The sequence below is a fragment of the Ovis canadensis genome, chromosome 5 (assembly GCF_042477335.2).
Source record: "Ovis canadensis isolate MfBH-ARS-UI-01 breed Bighorn chromosome 5, ARS-UI_OviCan_v2, whole genome shotgun sequence".
Classification (NCBI taxonomy): Eukaryota; Metazoa; Chordata; class Mammalia; order Artiodactyla; family Bovidae; genus Ovis; species Ovis canadensis.
Genome location: NC_091249.1, coordinates 103507219 through 103523682, shown reverse-complemented (window position 1 = coordinate 103523682; position 16464 = coordinate 103507219). Strand labels below are relative to the sequence as shown.

Genomic DNA, 16464 nt, shown 5'->3' with positions numbered 1-16464 from the left:
CCTTGCTTCCCAGTGTGATACAGGAAAGCACTCCAATTTGTTATCAAAACATTCTCAATAAAGAGACAAATGTACTTGTCCTTAAGATAGATATATTATGTGAATTATTATGTTGAACAGTCCAAAGCTGAAAATCAAAATTAAAGCTTCAGAGAATTAAGTCCTAGTTATATAACAAATCATTCTTTTTTAAAAACCATCCTCTGGGCTTCACTAACTTCTAACAAAGATTTTTCAATGCTGCTGTAAACATTATGTCAGCTAAAACACTATGTCATGCTGCCTTTTATAAGGTGGTACTTTTTAAGGCCAAATCCTATTCTTAACCCTCTGGACACAGGAGTTACAATCATGTCATACCCTGCAAATCTAGCTGTAGGTGGTGTCTCAAAAAAAGGATGGCTTCTTCCTTCGAGGAAGTGGTCAAACCTTTTTTCCCCTGGTGTCATCAAGCAAACATCTTGGTTGTTTTTATTGGTATCGAATTAAGAGATGGAAGAGAAAGCAGTGGAGGAGAAAGCAAAATATAATGATTAAATTATAGATGCTTCTCTTCTTTGCTCCTTGTTGCAATCTCTTTTAACGTCTCGACTAGGTCATTTCCACCCTGCCTACAAGGCACTGGTCTTTTTTAAATAAAAATTTTTAAAAAACCAAGCCAAGAATGCTCTTGTCTACTGAACATTATCTCTTCTCTGATTTTTATTACATTTTCTTTTGAAATTCGTTAAGATTATGCTCAGCGACCAGCCCTTGCCCAACCGGTTTCTCCCCTTCCCCCATCTCTCTACACACATCACTTTTTCCTCCTCCCATCCAGGCAGTGGGCAAAACCCTGCAGTGCCGGGAACGCATGCTTCGGGCCGGTCACTCAGCAGTTTTATCCTTACTGCCCTTTGCAAACAGCTCCCCACCCAAACCTTGTCCCCCGGTGGCCCCCTCGGCCATCATCTTTCTACTAGAGTGTGCTCGATAAGGGACTCTGGCTAGCACATCGAGGGTTTACGGTAGCCTGCCTACCAATAGGAGGCCACAATGCAGAGAAGTCTGGTTCAGCCTCCCAGCAGCCCCAGTGTCTTCCTCCCGTGGCTTACACCTACTGTACCCGCGAGCGAGCAAACGAGCCAGGGAGCGAGCCGGGCGCGGGAGGGGGCGCGCTGGGAGGGCCGACAGCAGCCGCGGCGTGCGCATGCGCACCTGGGTTGTTTTTCACAAAGCTCCTCTTAAAGTGAGCTGGCAGCTTCCAGCCGCCCGTCTTTGTAAGGAGACCACTGAGACTCGCAGGAGCGCGGAGCAGCCAGCAGCCTCTGTGCTGCCCTGACTTTTTAAGAAATCTCAATGAACTATTTGTAAAGAATCGCTGATCTGCCTGCAAGCTTTTTGCACGGCAAAGACATAGATCAGTGTTAAGTGAGGATCACATCATATATGTGATCTTGACTTTTTTTGTCTTACATTATATTTTTTATAGATTTTGTTATAAACATGGTGCTTGGAAAGGTAAAGAGTTTGACAATAAGCTTTGACTGTCTTAATGACAGCAATGTCCCTGTGTATTCTAGTGGGGATACAGTCTCAGGAAGGGTGAATTTAGAAGTTACGGGGGAAATCAGAGTAAAATCTCTTAAAATTCATGCAAGAGGACATGCGAAAGTACGCTGGACCGAATCGAGAAACGCCGGCTCCAATACTGCCTATACACAGAATTACACTGAAGAAGTAGAATATTTCAACCATAAAGACATCTTAATTGGACACGAAAGAGGTAAGTTTTTTTTTTTTTAAACATTGTTAGGAAATTATTAGACCTTTCTTTGGAAAGTGCCTTTTCAATTTTTCTGAATTAATGTAATCCTGCTCCTAGCATAACATATAGCAGTTTGATAAAGGTTAGCAAAGTTAGAAGCTTTGGATTCTCCTTGACATTCATCGTGTGTTAAGCCGTAACGCATGCAGGCATCTGCAAAGTGACTGCAAACTGCACTTATTCAACTACCTCTATACCCGGCTTGGTTTGTGCCATACACATTTGGAATCCATTTCAACCTTACATATAAATTATGCTTAAAACCGATTCAGTAATTTTACTTATATGTTTTCAAATGAATTGCTAAAAGCTGCAGTCGAATATTAGATTTTTCCCTTATACGCTGCAACCTGAGGTCTTAAAAACTAAGCTTCAATGAAGAAATAACACTTTAAAGTGGGTTAATAGGTGTATTTCATTTTTTTAATATTGACACGCAAAAGACTTTTAGAGAATTGACCGTAGTTCTCGATAAAGGGTTTCTGTGGGTTATTTTGACATATGGTATGAACACCCCACGTGTTTTTTCCCTATTCTTTCCAATTCCTTCAGAAATTTACTCAGGCGTTCTCTATTTTAAAGGACAGCACCTATCATGATGATGTGTTAAAAATCAGTTTTAAAAGCCATTTAGGGTCAGAAATTTTCTTTTCTGAGCATCATGCCTAACTTTGGAACGTGGATTCAATGAAACCCCTGCCAGTCAAATGGAATTGAAAAGTATTCGGCTCATTGGATTTGATTTTTGGTCAGAAAAGGAAGATAAACGGTTGTCAAAGGGAAAGGGGGTCCTGAGATTTCCAATCTATTGTTTAAATGGTTACATTGTGGAAATATAGGAGACTCTAAGCTTGTTTTTCTAAGTTTCCACCCTTTGTTAGAAGCGGTTCAATCCTGTTTCGGACCAGTTCTGGGGGGTGGTGAGGAGGGGCGCTTGTTCTGCTCTCAGCAGATTGGTTACACGCGTCAGGTGGTGACGATGACTTAATTCCTAGCCCAAGAAGAATATAATGTGAAAACTGGTTATGTAATTTTGTGCTTCTCCTTTTTAATGCAGTATTTAGTTCGAATGTTGAAATTTTTTTAAAAATAGAGCACGTTTTTAACCTTTTAATTAAAAAATACACACCCATGAGGAAGTGCTAATTGAACTAAGGCAAGGGTGGAAACGTAGGGTGCTTTGAATTAACTGCATGAACGCTTATTTTTAAAGTATTAAGATTGAAATTAGTCTTTTAATTGCGTTTTCAGTTACACACAGATCATTTGCATACTAAAATAATTTCTAGTTAATCTCTCCAAGCAGTGACAGTCTTAAGAAATGGAACTGCCTAATGACAGTCCCGGTATTGGTTGAACAGCACGCCCAGGAGTTTGTATTTGATTCTTCCTAGACTGGTAGCTTTTTTTAAGATGAGTTAGAAAAAACAGGTTTTTAAGGAGTTAAGGTGCACAGTGGGGTAAAAGTAGAATAATAATACGACTTACGGGGACAAACACAAATTTCATTGCTTGCGCCACGGTTTCATAGTAAAGAACACTGTGTTGCACCCCCCCACCCCCGCCATGGGACACCCCTCAACCCCTGCAAGCATGGACGAGCTCTTCGGCTTGGAAGAGTTTCAATGACTTTAGAACTGGGACCTCTCAAACTAGCCTGGTAACTGAGGCCCCGCCCCGGGCGGCCAGCGATAGGCGGAGCCGGGTTTGTTAGCCTGTTGCTAAGGCGATGCCAGGCTCTGATTGGATTGGGCGCAGGCGGGTGGGGAGAGAGGGCTCGCCGGCTGGGGCGAGGCTTGGAACCGGCGTGCGCCGGTAAAGGTCCCTCCTGAGCCGCCGCTGCCCCCGCCCCTTCTCGAGTCCCTGCCCGAGCTTCTGGAAACGCACGGGGCTCCTGTCACATAACGTTCTCTCTCCCCCCACCTCACCTCACCTCGCTTGCAGAGCTGGAAAGGGACGACTTCAGGTTTCAACCGAGAGGAGAGGCAAGCCTTCCAGGTGCCAGGTGGCCCTGGGAGCAACTTTTTAGCTGACAGTTCTGTCACGGGGAAGTTGGCTGGGCCGGGTTAGCCGGACCCCATTTTCCAGGTTTTTCAGGTAGAAGTTGTTGGAAGCTCCTTTGAACGCTCTATCCCCCTCCTAGCTGAAACAAAAGCGTGTTGCCCGGTCTCTGCAGGCACCGGACGGGCTACCTTGATTTGCCCTGAGGGGAGAGCGCGCCCCCAAGGCTGGCCGGGACGGGGAAAGTGACACGAACATCGAAGGCAGGGTTTGGTGGGGGCCTTGCCGAGTATTCCCTGTCACCACCAGCCCCGCCACTGTTCCCCCACCGCCACCACCCCTATTTCCTTTGCTGCAAATTTAAAGGTGTCAGGGTGGCCCGAGCCAGATCGAACCGGTCACCGGCTGGGGCGTGTAAAGCGGAAGCGCTGCGGCGCCCTGGCCCCGCCCCCTTCCCCCGCCCTCCCGCCGCCAGCAGGCTAGGCTGTGCGAGCGCGAGTGCGAGCGCCGCGCGACATATGCCGTATGTATAGCGGGGCGCGCGGGCGGCGGCGGCGCGCGGGCGGGCCGGCTGGGATCTGCTCGCGCCGGTTTAGGCCGGTCCTCTCCTGCTCCGGTCTAGTTCTTGATTGACAGCCCGGCACTTGTTTACCACGGCGCGGCCGCCGCCGCCGCTCGCCTCAATGAGACTGCTGAGCTGGCACAAAAAGGGAGCGAGAAGGGAAGAAAAGGAGAGACAGGGAGGCAAACTTTGGGCGCCTTCAGGAGGGAGCGGTTTTAAATGTCCCCCAACTGATCAGCCGCTTTCAGGGCCGAAATCCAGGAGAGAGAATTTGCACGGGGGTGGGGGGAGAAGAACAAAATACTGGTGACAAGACTTGAGTCGTGATGGTTATTGAATAAAAGGTATCCACATATAGGCATCTTTTTTTCCCCCCTCTGAGGGAAGCATCATTTTTTGTGTGTGTATTTATTACTTTTTTGAGGGAAAGTTAAATGATAATACCCGTTTCTGACAGCCTATTTAATGATAAAGGTTTCTACACCGAGGAAGCTGCGTTAGTAGACATTTTTGTAATTAAATTACCTAGTTAGAACGCTTCAGAAAAGCATGTCAAGAATCCAGAACCCCCTCCCGTATTTCCCTGAGGGTTTTTTTTTTTTTTAGATAGTTTGAAAAATAACCTATTTCATCAAAAGAAATTGGATGTAAAATCAAAGGTCATCCTGTTTTTTCCCTAGCACTGGGGAACATCCTTATCTTCATTTTTCAAGGATGTATGACCTGTTTTTCCCGTTAAGCAGGCACATTTTAAGTCTAAGGTACATCATATATATGTGAATTTTTAGCTATTAGACTGAGGTCATAATTTTAGGTTCAGTAACAATTTTTATTTTTGACTATGAAACCGACATTAAAATCACTGTTCTTTTTTTTTTTTTAACTCCCAACATCTACTTAGCAGTTTTCTAATCGTTTGAGTTTTCACATTCATATTTTCCGTATCAAAACTGATATTTTTTTAAAGGTTTACGTGAATAGTTTTCATTTTATATGTAGGCTTATTAGGATAAATTTAAGTAAATGGTTGAAGACAAAGGTAACATCTTAGTATGAGATTTGAGGTCTGAGTCTTAGCCTGTAGGATGTTAGCTGAAGATGCTTTGCAGTTTAGGTTGTTTTCCATTAAAAAAATCACTTATGGGGTATAAATATTAATTATCCCCATTCTACAGATGAACCAGCTGAAGACAGGAGTTTTATTTTACCCAGAAGTGATGAAGTTGGAATTAGAGTTCAGATCTCTCACACTCCAAAGTTTGTGGCCTTATTTAACTATGTGAGCATCTTTTAAGTTCTGACATCGTGAAGAGAGTGTGAAGGTTTATTAATAAATTTTTTGTTTTCTGTTTTAGATGACGATAATTCGGAAGAAGGCTTCAACACTGTTCATTCAGGAAGGCATGAATATGCATTCAGCTTCGAGCTTCCACAGACGTAAGTATTTTGTTAACAGGCGTTTTTCAAATAAACATCCTTTCTTTTAAAATGAAACATTGTATATTTAAATATTTTTAGTTTAAAAAAACCCTTTTCATTACTGAAACTTGCTAGAGGAAAACAATATACTAAAAAAAAGCTATTTTTTAATCTAGAGTGGCAAAATTATAGAAAGCAAACCTCAATTCTTAATACTCTGTCTCAGGATTTGTATGATGTTTAAAAGTATTTCATTTAAAGTGAATGAATTGGAAGGTGCTAGTCAAATGGTAAGCACCTAATAGTTCACCATCAGCATTAGCTGGAAAAAAGATCATATCAAGTCTGTCATTTAGTAGTTTATAAAAGTTAAGTGTTCTGTCCTTTCTACTGATGCTTAACCAACACTAAGAAGGTAAAAATAATTAGGAATATCCTAATTTTAGAAGTACTGTGTGTTTATGATATGAATTCATTAGCTTCTGTGCAAGGAGCTATTGAGAATGTCACACAAGAGATATTGCGACCTAGACTTAAAAGGAAATGTCAATCAGATATCTTAATGTAAGGCCTGGAATATAGTATGAAAGGAAGAAGGAAAGTAAAATATTCATAATGTAATAATTATGTATTAGAGGAAATTATACAAAAAGCAGTTTTTAAAATAATGCCTTAACAGATATTAAAGCATGCAAAGTGGTACTTGTAATGTTTGTTCTGAAAGATAAACTTGCATTACAGAAGATTTTGTCAAGTGCCAAATGTACATAATTCTGTGTTCTTTAATTCTAGTACTTATTATATATGGATAGAGTTCATAAGGAGTATTTTTCAGAGTATCATATTGCTTAAGAACATTTTTAATATAATACCCTAATTACTTTCTAAGAGAAATATTTTAAGTTTGTAAATACAATAGGGCTAATACAGTTGGGCCTGAATATTTTCAAAGGATGAAGGTAATTTAATATAAATATATATTTTAATTCTTTCAATAAGCCACAGTCATTTAAAATAAACTGTAGAAGTCTTGAATAGATCCTGCATTTTATTTCTCTGTGCTATACAAATTAAGCAGAAGTCTAAAATGTAAAACAAAAAGTAAACACCACTACTCCTCAAAAAAACTAGCACTCTACCTTGTAAATAAATGAACCTTGTGCATTTTTCTGATGAAATTATGAAAAGGAGACTAAATACACTAAAATAAAATCTTCCACAAATAATAAAATCAGAGTTGAGAAGAATTCTGATTCTTTTGATAACAGGTCAACAGAAGAAATTCTCCTTCTTTTTAAGTCTATAATGTAGTTAGAACACATGGCCAAAATTAGGAAATGGAAAGCATTTTTTAAGAGATTAGTGGACTTAATGAAATGTAAAAAGCTTTTGAAGCCATAATGACTATTCCAGACCTTTTCTGGATCTTAATTAGTTGCTATAATAGGAAATAGTAATTTTTAGCTAATGAAAAATGGAGCACCATAGGGAGTTTGGTCTGAATGTTTAACCAGAGTCTAGAATTTCTCAAGAGAAATAGTTAAACCATTCTTAATTTTATTTTTAAACTAAAGTCTTGACCTTTTCAAAAACTGTTCATTTCCAGACTTTGATAATTTTGCCACCAGCATTAAAAGTAGCCTCTTCTTAGTTTAAAGCAATTGTATTCGTCTGGCTTTTTTTAACCAAATTTCTGCACTATTTGACAATTATCTATTTTATTATTTGGAAGGTTCCCCCCCCCCCCATGATTTCTCCCTTTGGAAATATAAATTACACCTTCGATACCTCATTGGTGTATAAACATATAATATATTAACACTTCTATGCTGACCTACTGTATAATTAATTAAAAAGAGGTGTAAGATTAATATATGATCTTTATATTCTGCACAGACCACTTGCTACCTCATTCGAAGGCCGACATGGCAGTGTGCGCTATTGGGTGAAAGCCGAATTGCACAGGCCTTGGCTTCTACCAGTAAAATTAAAGAAGGAATTTACAGTCTTTGAGCATATAGATATCAACACTCCTTCATTACTGGTAAGAATTGACTGAATTCTTCATTCTCTGTTTTTGGCACATGAATACTAAAGAATAATCACCTACTCTATATATTCTTATAATTTATAAATAGTAACTTTATTTTTAAATTATGTAAATATTTTCCAAACTACAGTGAAGAGCAATACCAATTAATGCAGAATATGCTCATATTTTCTGATGTTGTAATAACTTTAAGTAAATATGTAAAATAAGACCAATATTGGTATGAAATATCTCTTAACTCAGAAGATAACAACAGTAACAAAAATAAATCTGTTCCAAGGAACAGTAATATCAATTATTACTATAACAATATCACTTAATTTGAAAATATTATAATGTAAAATTTGTACTGCATTGCATTACTCCAGTATAGGGATAGTTGTCAAATCATGGGGAGATTATTATGTTTATGAAAAAACTTTAATTCTGTCTTAAAGAAAATCTTTTTTAATTGCACTTTTTCACAAGTTTCAAATTTGAATTCAAAAACTTTACTTGGTTTAAACAAATAATAACATCTTTAGACAAATAAGAATCAATCTTAAAAATGAATTTTCTTTTTTTTTTACATTCTGAGTTTTACATTTCTCAAAGAAAGATGTTATCATTTGAGATTATAACCAAGTTGCTTTCCAAACTGCCTTTTTTTTTTTTTAAGGCAGTTTAAATAGAATGTGGAAAGGGTTTTTTTGTTTGTTTTTTTCCTGTGTTTTCTTTTTAAATTGGTTTTTAATTACTGTGTATGTAGTGTGTGCTAAAACTATGTTTATGAAATATGTTAAGCCCTTTTTTCTTTAATTGAATGGAAACTTATATAATACCAGTATAAATCAAAAGCTGTCGGTTGGTGGAAAAGTATATTTGCTACAGAAAAGTAACACTGCTTTTAATGTTAAATTATTCAGGAATTGAGGATTGTATTTTAAAAATTTTATTCCTGTCTCAATTCATATCTTGATCTTTTTCTCTAAATTTATATCTTACAGTCACCCCAAGCAGGCACAAAAGAAAAGACTCTCTGTTGCTGGTTCTGTACCTCAGGCCCCATATCCTTAAGTGCCAAGATCGAAAGGAAGGGCTATACGCCAGGTACGTTTGAGGTGGACTCCCACCAAGACTGATCTTTCTTCATTTAACTTTTGTGCGTAAATTTACATTTTTTCCTGCTAAATGCAAAGATGATACAGTATTCTTTGCTAAACTGTCATAAATAGTGCTTATCCAGTTTTCTTTTGTAAATTGGAGTGTAGTCTTGTTTTTTTTAATAACTACTGTCAATGTGTAGTTGATTTTTAGAAGTTACTTGCTGTTCTTAGGGTGGCTTCTTAATCCATATAGTTCATTGAAATTTCAAACTTTAGTCCAAGAATCTACATTTGTTTTGGGGTTGGTTGGTGGTTTTTTAACAGTAGATATATATATGTATATATATATATATATATATATATTTTTTTTTTACCTGTAGGTGAATCAATTCAGATATTTGCTGAGATTGAGAACTGCTCTTCCCGAATGGTGGTGCCAAAGGCAGCCATTTACCAAACACAGGCCTTCTATGCCAAAGGAAAAATGAAGGAAGTCAAACAGCTTGTGGCTAACTTGCGTGGGGAATCCTTATCATCTGGAAAGACAGAGACGTGGAATGGCAAGTTGCTGAAAATTCCACCAGTCTCTCCCTCCATCCTCGACTGTAGTATAATCCGTGTGGAATATTCACTAATGGTACGTACAGATTTAAGGGTTTGGAGTGGATGTTTTCTGAAGTTTTAATGTCATAAGGGTATCATTTTGTCTTATATCTAGAATATGGTTTTTTTATTCCATATATGATATATATATAGTTACATGTAATTCTTTATATAACTTGGACTATAATTACTCATTTTATCTGAGGTCAGTGTACCATACAATAGTGTACATAATGGAGAAACGTTTCAAGTATATCATTAAAAAATGAAGTATAACAATAGATTGGGTTATTTGTTCTTAAAAAAGAAATAGTGCTTGGGATTCTAAACCTACCATTTCTTTTTATTGTCTAGGTATATGTGGATATTCCTGGAGCTATGGATTTATTTCTTAATTTGCCACTTGTCATTGGTACCATTCCTCTACATCCATTTGGAAGCAGAACCTCAAGTGTAAGCAGTCAGTGTAGCATGAATATGAACTGGCTTGGTTTATCCCTACCTGAAAGACCTGAAGGTAATAATTTGATAATGCATATCTAAGCTTAATCTGGTATTTGCAAGAAAATAATTTTGCTTCTGATACTTTACGATTAGATAAAATTTGTCTGTATTGAAGAGTGGGGTGTGCCCCTAGTGTTAGATTTAAAATGTTATATCTCCCTAGTTTTAATTACAAGAGAGATTATTATTATTTTACTTTGACATTCCTTTTTAATATCTTCTATTCTGTGTATTTTGACATGCATAAGAACATGCTGTTCGAATTGCGTGTATCTTTTTCCTTCAGCACCACCCAGCTATGCAGAAGTGGTAACAGAGGAACAAAGACGGAACAATCTTGCACCAGGGAGTGCTTGTGATGACTTTGAGAGAGCACTTCAAGGACCACTGTTTGCATATATTCAAGAGTTTCGTTTCTTGCCTCCACCCCTTTATTCAGAGGTAAGCATCACACCCTCAAGTTCAAAATGGGCTGACTCTTAGTAAGCAGTATTGCAGTTTCTGAAAATAGTTAGGTTTTTATTATCATGGTAAGAGAGAAATAAATAATGTTGAACAACAGATTAAAAGTTAGATTAAGATTGTCAATATTTAATACAAAGACTGACCCAGCATTGGACTGGTCTTTTATATTATTGGCTAAATAAAGATAATGATCTAACCTCATGCTTGTAACATGCCAGTTAAAGGAATAAATATTTCAAAGCATCTGTAGAACTGGCGTTTGCAACCATTGATTAGATAGGTAGAATTTATCTTACTCGTCATCCTTTTTAATTTTCATATTTCAGCATTCTCAGTGATGGGGAAAATAACATTTGCAGTAACATACTTAAACAGCATTCCTACATGGTTAGATTATTTTTATTCGTCTCAAGTAACTAAGCACTTACATGAATAAAACATGGCCCTTATTTGGGAAAAGCGTACAGACTGGTGAGAAAAAAAACTTAGAAGCAAAATATTACATAACAAAGTGATAGGAATGCACAGTTCATTTGAGGAGCAGCTTATTGGGTCTTGAGAATCAGGAGGGGCTTCCCTAAGAAGGTGATTGTTAAGCTGATTCTTAAAGAGTAAGTTTTCTCAAAATGTAGAATATTTCAGGCAGGAAGAAAAATATATGCAAAGGAAAGGAGTTGGGGAGAAATCCAGCAATTTCAGGATACATCAGAATATATACGTATGCATATATGTAATATGCATTGTAAGAGACTTTTAGAATTGGCCTTGATAACAATATATTACCAGATAACTTTTTAAATCACTGGAACCAGCTTTTGCTTTTTGGTTGCTATAGTTTAGACAGCTATTCTGCAGTGAAATACTACTCCCAAGAAAGATACAAGAGGATTGTTTCACTCTTCAACAAGTTGCTTTTTTCCCCTTAATACCGTGACTGGAAGAGTCAGTTTTCCTTTGGATGTGATTAATATGAAATCCACTGTATTCATTGATTATAGGATGTTCCAAAATCTGTTCTGTTCTCTGCAAATTCTTATTTGGACATAGTTTTTCTGTCTCACTATTTCAGTTCATGAAATTTTTCATTAGATGCTAAAAGTATCCTCCCACTTGTGAAAAATACTTTCACTACATTTTTATTTTGACATTTCTGTCTTGGTTATTAAGTTCCTCGTTTGTGATTTGATCTGAGATGTCTTAGTTGTACAACAGGCATTTTTAAAGAATGGCAGTCTTAAGTATCCACGTTTAAGCAATTTGTCATAAAATTCTACCTTCTTTTAAATTGAACTAAAGCTAATTAAAAGAATGTAAACCTTTTAAAAGCCTAAATTGGTTCAGGATGTGATTTAATTGTTTTAACATCTACCCACATTGGGGATAAAGGGGGTTCTCGGTTATATTAAAGCTATTTTGATTTTTTTTTCTTTAAAGGATAGTCATTAAAAAGAAAGAAAAGTGTTAAGTGCATATGAAAGTCACTACAGAAAGAGGCAAAATGGGATGTCTGGAGCATTTGGGTTCATCATTCTTATTTCTTGATACACAATGTATTTATTCCTAGGCCCTCTCTGGGGCTTTAGGCTCTGAGCTATCACCTCAAATAAACACCAAGAACATTGTTTATACAACTACATTCTTCCCAAAGCCTAGGGAAAACATCAGTTGACTTTTTTGTAACAGGATGAAATGGAAACTTTACAGGAGAAAATCATTGCTATGAAAATGTTGGCCATTATATATTTAAGTCTTAAGTTCTATTAAGTGCTGAATAAAGCTCCTGTTATCTGATAAAATATTACCCTTAGCTTTTGTCAAATAAAACTATCCTGGCATACCTCTACAAATGTAATTGTTAATCTAGTAATTGAATAGCAAGTACTTCATAAATGGTACTAATCCTCTTTCTTCCCCATATAAGCCCTTTATGTTCATTCTGATTACATTTCTCAATGTAATTGGGTTTCTGATTACAGCATTCAAAATATTAGCCTGTTTGCTACATTCTTACTAAACCACTATCAGTTAACTTCGGTTTTGAGGTTTTTGTTTCTGTTTTTTTTTCCCTTTCTAGGTTGATCCAAATCCTGATCAGCCAGCTGATGATAGACCATCTTGCCCCTCTCGCTGAAGGAATACTTGGTTAAATCAAGTTGATGTGGATTCCGAACTATATCTCTTCCCTTCCCGGCTGAGGACAGAGAAGTATCTTGGAAACATGTTTTCAGAGGAAGTGGAATAGCTTTTGCCCAGAAAAATGGCAAACATGAAACAACCAGTGATCACGCTTTAGGAGCCTGCAGCAACATTCTGGACTGCTCCAACATGCTTGAAGATCGAAGCTTTTCTCCTTTAAAACTGGCACATACTAAGAGCAGTCTTCTTAGCCTATGGTCATACGTGTCAAGACACCACGTTGTAAAGAGGGATGATTTCCTTCTTTTGATTTGAAAATTTGCACATGCTCAATGCTTACATTGTGCGGTTCAGTGTCACTACAGCTTTTTTTTTTCCATTTATGCCAGACTCTTGATACTCTTTTAAAACTTGTTTGTGGTGAGCACAGCAAGGAACAAAAGAAAGCTTTGAAAGAAACTTTAACATGAAAAAAAAATGCACTGACATTTTTTTTTTTAATTTAATATAGCCTGGACTTTACCTGCGTATGCACATGCTCAGAATTGTCCTACTAGGCTGACCATGTATCACCTCTTCAGCTTGGATCCTATTGTGGATTTATTTACAAACATCAAATGCCTTCAAGCCAATCCTTCTTGCTGTATGTTTGCAGCCTACTGTGGTAGATAAGCAACAGATATGTGGGAAAAGAGATAAGAGGAGGAAGCTAATAGACTTTGTCAAGATTGTATACCTTCTTGGTTTCTTTTAAGAATTCGTTGCCTTTCTACTATTACAGCAAAGCAGCATTTTGTTATTGACTGCCTAAAATCACTTAATCTCAGGTGAACGCATCACTTGCCAAACTGTTGGAATGCTATTTGTGTTTTGTTGCACTGTTGAGTTATTTTTATGTTTGTTTGGTTGGCTTTTTGGAGAGGGAAATTTGGAAAAGGGACATACACAAAAGTGATAACCCACCCGCATTCCCTTTTTATCATTACATATAAGAAGAAGCTAGCAGAACTGAGAATGGAGTCAAGAAAGGCAGTATGGCAGGCACCAGCAAAGAGTTAAGGGCTGTTGCTCTTACAAATTATTGTTATTTTTTATTATTATTTTAAAAGTATGAAAGTTTTCCAGTCACTGGAAAGGAGGAGAAAGTGCATTTATTTTTATACAGAGTTACTTAATTACCTCCAAAACACGTATGTTGGAAATCATTTTTGCTGGTGCAGGGTATTTTCATGAGCAGGTATGGATGTTCAGATTATGAGAGAGCTCATTTTATACATTACCTGTCCTCAAGCTTCACAGCTTGAAAGCCCCAGTATATTATAGAAGTATAGAATGTCAAAACTACAAATACTAGAATATTTGTTGAAATAGTTATGTTTTTGTTTTTTTTAAACAAAAGTATGTTTTTCCATAACCTAAAGAAGATTTTGCTACATGAGAGAAATCATTCACTTTGAGTATATATAGTTATGAAGAATGATCACATCACTAAATTACAGCTTGTATGAAAGATAATTTACAGTTGGCTCATAAATATACCAGCATTCATGAAGACCCTTAAAACTGCATTTTCCAAGGTACCAAGTGTACTGAATGTCTTTATTTTAGAAGGATTTCAGCTCTGGTTTTTTTTTTGTTTTTTTTTTTTTTAATGAAAATCAGCATCTCTGATGTTACAACATATGTGTGAAATGGGTCTTATATCTATCCTGCCATTTAATCCCACAGTTAATAAAGTGGCTGAAAATAATAGTAACTCTGGCTTGGTGCTTGACCTGGTTAAATACTGTCTTAAAGCTTCATACAAAACAAATAGGCTTTTCCATAAGTGGCCTTTAAGAAAACATGGAAGACAATTCATGTTTGAAAAATGCTGACAGGGTGAAGAAAGCCCATGTAAAAATGAATCACGTTTTAAGTGATTCGGTTAAAGGGTTTGGGCTCCCGTAGCAAACTAATACTAGATAATAAGGAAATGGGGGTGAATATTTTTTTATTGTTGTTAAATCATTTTGTGAATGTCCCCCTCAAAAGAAGCTAATGGAATATTTGGCATAAAGGGCATTTGGTGGTTTTATTTTTGTTGGGGGTGGGGGGGATTGTCAGAAAATCCCTTTTCTTTTCTCTCTTCTTATGTCTAACTGACTAGGGAACAATTGTTGATATGCATAGCATTGGAATACTTATCACCATATACTCATAAATAACACATGAGGAAGGAATGACCAATATTCTAATAATTGGCACTGGGTCACAAAATGTGATACAATTTTAAATATATGAAACTTTATCAAATAAAGTTTTATTTCACCCATTATTCCTTTACTTTCTTACTTAGAGGCATTACTCTTTTCTAAATATTGGTCAATTCTTGATACAAGATATGAGCTTCACAGGTGTATTCCAGTATTCAAAGATAGATTCCTGATTTTTCAATTAGGAAAAGTAAAATCCAAAATGTTAGCAAAACGAAGTGCAATATTAAATGTTTGCTTTATAGATTATATTCTATGGCTGTTTGTAATTCTCTTTTTTTCTTCTTTTTTATTTGGTGCTGAATATGTCCTTGTAGGCTGTTTTAAGAAAACAACATGTGGGAAATGATTTAATTTTTCCTATTGCTCTTCCTTGTGGAAAATAAAAGTGTTTCTTTTTTTTTTTCTTTTTTATAAAATTGTTTGGAGATTTATTTGAATTTTAATCATTTCAGTAACTCATCATACATGCAAACACTATTAAGACTACAATTAGGGAGTTCCCTGGTAGAGTAGTGGTTAGAATTGGGCTCTTTCAGTGCCGTGGCCCAGGTTCAACCCTAGTTGAAGAACTAAGATCCTGCAAGCCATGTGGCATGGCCAAAAAGTAAAAAAAAAAACTACAATTCTTATTTCAAGCCTTGCAGGATAAGAATTGTTTCTAGATCTCTACTAAAGAGGTGTAGAGGAATTTTTTTTAATATAAATTATTATTGTTTTACTTAATAATTCATCAAGTGATAGATGATTTATTTTTAATAAAATTTAGGAGTTCGATGTATGTTTCCATGTTATATATGAGCCAAACTGAACCAGGTATGTTTTCACTTCTCAGGTACTAACTCTCTGATGTGTCCAGGTTTCTAGTATTTCAAGAGCACATAAATTTAGAAATTGTATTAATCTAATCTTAAAACAATTTTTCTAAATTTTAAAACATTTTTTTCCCTCAAAGAATGTCTGGATTTTACAGTGATTTGTAACATTAAGTAACATTTGGAATCACACTTAGACGTTATCTTCTTACAGTGTTTATATACTCAGGGATGAGCTATCAAGTCGTACATGTACATTACTATATGATTCTCCCCTATTCTCAAATGTATATACACATGGAAGAAGTGTGCTACAAAGAGTCATTAAGAGACAGACATTTATAATTGATTTTATAGCAATACACTATCATCCTTGTTAAGTAAAAGCAATCTGCACAATATCTTAATACAATAAGGAAGTTAAAATTACTAGGAGAGGAACCATGAGAAGGGAACATCTATGTTCTGAGTTCTTTGACTTTAGATAAAACTTTGAACAAGATGTGTGAATTTTGATTTCTTCATCTACAGAGTGGAACGGTATGCAGTTATAATACAACTTTAGGTAAAGAAATGATGCTCTATGTCAGTTGCTGAAATGTTGGCAATTAACCATGTTACTTCTAAATTTGCATTTGAATACTTTAGTTCAGTACATGTCTCAAGTTACATAAAAGTGAGTTGCTTGAGTCTGATTTTTCCTTATATCACCTCAGTTCAGTTTAGTCAGTCATGTCCGACTCTCTACAATCCCATGGACTA

The 16464-nt window shown here is 36.5% G+C and overlaps 1 protein-coding gene and 1 long non-coding RNA gene across 7 annotated transcripts in view; one reads left to right on the top strand and one right to left on the bottom strand.

Moving 5' to 3' along the window:
- LOC138440512 (uncharacterized) overlaps positions 1 to 4224 on the bottom strand; it is a 409718-nt gene extending 405494 nt beyond the window's left edge. For 4 of the 5 annotated variants that reach the window (XR_011257060.1, XR_011257063.1, XR_011257061.1 and 1 more), the window contains exon 1: positions 3741 to 4204. This is a non-coding gene — a long non-coding RNA (uncharacterized lncRNA). Of the gene's footprint in view, positions 1 to 3740 lie in introns of all 5 variants that reach the window. The other variant, XR_011257062.1, reaches the window with a different exon arrangement.
- Positions 1102 to 15306, top strand: ARRDC3 (arrestin domain containing 3). 2 transcript variants are annotated; one of them, XR_011257059.1, is made up of 8 exons: positions 1102 to 1765; positions 5726 to 5807; positions 7686 to 7833; positions 8826 to 8928; positions 9305 to 9561; positions 9882 to 10044; positions 10280 to 10472; positions 12571 to 15306. XR_011257059.1 is itself a non-coding variant. In XM_069590117.1 (8 exons), exons 1-8 carry the CDS (start codon positions 1486 to 1488, stop codon positions 12625 to 12627), a joined length of 1245 nt encoding a protein of 414 aa, XP_069446218.1. In that variant the 5' UTR covers positions 1102 to 1485; the 3' UTR covers positions 12628 to 15306. The 2 variants fall into 2 exon arrangements, 1 of the variants encoding a protein (XP_069446218.1); XM_069590117.1 differs by having other exon boundaries at positions 10318 to 10472.
- Positions 15307 to 16464: the final 1158 nt, after the last annotated feature.

What these genes read in the sequence shown, in the direction of transcription:
- ARRDC3 (XM_069590117.1), top strand. Translation starts at nt 1,486, where the DNA reads ATGGTGCTTGGAAAGGTAAAGAGTTTGACAATAAGCTTTGACTGTCTT. An exon ending in CTTAATTGGACACGAAAGAG is followed by an intron (nt 1,766 to 5,725) that starts GTAAGTTTTTTT and finishes TTTCTGTTTTAG; the next exon opens with ATGACGATAATTCGGAAGAA. An exon ending in AAGGAAGGGCTATACGCCAG is followed by an intron (nt 8,929 to 9,304) that starts GTACGTTTGAGG and finishes TTTTACCTGTAG; the next exon opens with GTGAATCAATTCAGATATTT.